This window comes from Herpailurus yagouaroundi, unplaced genomic scaffold, assembly GCF_014898765.1.
Source record: "Herpailurus yagouaroundi ecotype Mexico unplaced genomic scaffold, PumYag 56379, whole genome shotgun sequence".
Classification (NCBI taxonomy): domain Eukaryota; kingdom Metazoa; phylum Chordata; class Mammalia; order Carnivora; family Felidae; genus Herpailurus; species Herpailurus yagouaroundi.
The window spans coordinates 1-3572 of NW_024414336.1; the positions used below are offsets into that span (position 1 = coordinate 1).

General features: G+C 38.3%; 1 protein-coding gene across 1 annotated transcript; it reads left to right on the forward strand.

Moving 5' to 3' along the window:
* Positions 1-6: 6 nt before the first annotated feature.
* Positions 7-3567, forward strand: LOC121024106 (protocadherin beta-10-like; the record flags this gene model as incomplete). The annotated part of the gene is made up of 1 exon (XM_040466412.1): positions 7-3567. A coding segment is annotated over exon 1 (1281 nt), but the record flags the coding sequence as incomplete, so codon positions are not given.
* Between the last annotated feature and the right edge of the window lie 5 nt (positions 3568-3572).

Here is a 3572-nt window from a genome sequence, read left to right on the forward strand (position 1 = left end):
CAGAGCTACCAGTACGAGGTGTGTCTGCGGGGAGGTTCGGGGACCAGCGAGTTCAAGTTCCTCAAGCCCATTATCCCTAATCTGCAGTTTCAGAGCACAGGGAAGGAAGTGGAAGAAAATCCCCCCTTCCAGAATAATTTTGGGATTTAATTATCGCTAGGAACCTATTTAATAAAAACATTAACTTCTAATTTTTTTCTTGACTAAATTGTTTATGCCTGCCACCACAAATAAGGTGTTGTTTAATTTTCTCTATTTGGTTCATCCTCAATTTCCAATTTTATACCTGTCTTCACAGGTTTCTTTACCCTCATATTTTAGTCCAGTGAAGTGTTTTTCAGTAGAATCCCAGTAAGTGAAATAAGTTCTACTTTCAAAGATGATACCATTAACATTTTCTACTACTTTATGAATAAGTGTCTTTATTGGCTTTGTACTTATAATTTTCATTTTAGTTTTCTTTCCAGAGCTTCTTCAGTTATGAAAATAATGTGCATGTGATCTATACATTTCCTATTTGGTAGTTCTTCTCCTCCCTTTCAAAACTGGTATTTCTGTTGGTTTATCGACCTCAATTTTTATTATAGCGATTTTTAAAACTATTACTTTTTTAAAGTTGTTTTCCCGTTATTGGTATTTGCATCTTTAAAGTATTTACATTGTGTGATAAGATAAATAAATCCCTAATAAGTCTTATGTAAAATAAGAAGAAACACCTCTGTAAGATACTGAGTGTGTGTATATGTATTTAAGTTTGGAGACAAAAACAATGTTTAGGTGTTTTATAGCATCATGTAGAAATATTTAATCATTTGTTTTAAATCCTGTATGAAAAAAAACAGAGATTCCTGTTAAGTTTTTAATGGCTAACAAAGCAGTCCCATTCAGTTGGAAAAAAACTGTAGAAATCGTCAGAAGTTTATATGTATAGATTCTTCGTTTAGCAGTTAGAGTTTTTGGCAGTATCTAGCCCTTTCCCTCTACAATGTCCTTCAGTTTAATCTGTATCTCTTGCTTATTAGAGGAAAAACAGAGTTATTTCTGGATATTAGGCCTTTGAATAAAATTCTCTATGAGGTAGATGTTATCATGCTTTTCTTACTGTCGGTAGTGTTTGGATAGGCTTTATGCTGGTCTATTCTTTCCCTCCCTTTTATTTGGTACAGAGAAATTAGATCCCACCAGATTTTAATTAAGAGGGACTTTAAAGACCAGTCCCTTCTTTAATTTTGTAAGTAATTTTAAAGCTAATATAAGAAAAAGACATATGAAAAAAAGAAACAAGTTGATAAGAATGAGTTTAAGTGAAAGAATACAATTTTCAAATGGTATGGATTTAAGGCATGGAAGGTCGTTTCATATCCTAGTAAGTAGACCTTATTTATCCATTCCTTAATATAGCAAGCATTGAGTGTCTGATTTGTGAATTTAAGATGATTAAGGCATCCTTCCATCCTTACATAGGGACAGGTTGACTTGAATAAGGGACAAATTGGCATGAAACAGGAAGCAGTAATATGTACAGAGCAATTATACAAGTTTCTATGGGAGCACAGAGGAGGGAAAGCCTAAACCCTTCCCTCTGGATGATTATATTTAGGCAATATGATTAGATTTTAAGGAAATTGTTGAAGAATGTGTGAAACAAGTTTCTTTTTTCAGTTTGGTCAATGTTTTTGGAAAAGTAAAATCTGTTATTTTGGTCCCAGAGGTCACCACTGTTTTCCACTTTGGTTCATGACATTGCATGGGAGTAGTTTCAGGAGTGAAAGGCCTACTACAGAACTAAATGTAGCACAATGAGGTGGACAGAGTTAACTGCTAGAAACATTTTCCAAGTTTTGAGTTTTTAACTTTTCCCATGAATCAGTGAAAAATCTCAACAGTGTGAGCAGTACTCTATCTCAACATTACTTTCTACCAAATAAAAGAAAAGAAAAATGAAATACTTACATGAGCCACTAAAGAAAAAAGTTGAAAATACACACACAAATTGGGTAGAGCCATTTGAGTCTGTTGGAGGCCACGCGGTGGCGCTGCAGGCTAAAAAGACAAAAAAAAAAAAAAAAAATCGATCATGAACTGAGAATGCTGCGGAAGGCATTAACAAAAAGGATCAAGGCAGATGAGCTGGGAGAAAACCTGTACTGGCCCAAGATTGGAAAAGGAAAAAAACCCAGACTCCTGCTACAAATGGCATAGGTCTGGGGGTTGCAACTGCTGGTTCTGTATGCTGGGAGCTGTGATTGTGACCAACATTGACAAAAGACGTGTTCTGAAAAAGCAATGGAGGCTGGAATGTTGTGCTGCCCAAGACAAAGGCAAGTCCTATTTCTCTTTATGTTTGGGGGAGTATCCTTAGCAGGTTCTGGGTTTGGACAATATTCTGTGACAGAGGAAACAGAGAGAGGATCATTTGTGGTTAATCTGGCAAAGGATCTGGGGCTAGGGGACCAGGAATTGGTTTCAAGGGGAGCCCGGGTGGTCTCTGATAACAAACAACACTTGCTCCTGGATCCTCATTCTGGAGATTTGCTCACAAATGAGAAACTGGACCGGGAAAAGCTGTGTGGCCTCACAGAGCCCTGTTTGCTGTATTTCCAAATTTTAATGGATAACCCCTTTCAGATTTACCGGGCTGAGCTGAGGGTCAGGGACATAAATGATCATTCACCAGTGTTCCGGGACAAAGAGACGGTCTTAAAAATATTAGAAAATACAGCTGAAGGGACAGCATTTCGACTAGAAAGAGCAGAGGATTCAGATGGAGGACTTAATGGTATACAAAGCTACATCATCAACCCGAACCCTTTTTTCCATATTAAAATTAGTGACAGTGATGAAGGCATGATATATCCAGAACTAGTATTGGATAAGGCACTGGACCGGGAGAAGCAGCACGAACTCAGTTTAACACTCACGGCACTGGATGGTGGGTCTCCACCCAGGTCTGGGACCACCACAATACGAATTGTGATCCTGGACATCAACGATAATGCTCCCCAGTTTTCTCAGACAATGTATGAGACCCAGGCCCCAGAAAACAGCCCAGTAGGGTCCCTTATTGCAAAAGTCTCTGCAGGAGATATAGATTCTGGAGTCAATGCAAACATATCCTATTCATTTTTTGATGCTTCTGAAGATATTCGAGAAACCTTTCAAATCAATCCTTTTTCTGGAGAAATTGTCCTCATAGTGTTGCTTGATTATGAGCTAGTAAAGTCTTACAAAATAAATATACAGGCAATGGATGGAGGGGGTCTTACTGCAACATGTACCGTTTTGGTGGAAGTATTAGATATCAATGACAATCCCCCTGAACTGATCATGTCATCACTTTCCAACCATGTCGCTGAGAACTCTCCTGAGACGGTACTGGCTGTTTTTAGAATTAAAGACAGAGACTCTGGAGAAAATGGAAAAATGCACTGCTACATTCAAGATAATCTGCCATTCCTTCTGAAACCCTCTGTGGAAAATTTTTACATCCTCATGACAGAAGGAGGGCTGGACAGGGAAAGTCAAGCCGAGTACAACATCACCATCACCGTCACCGACTTGGGGACCCCCAG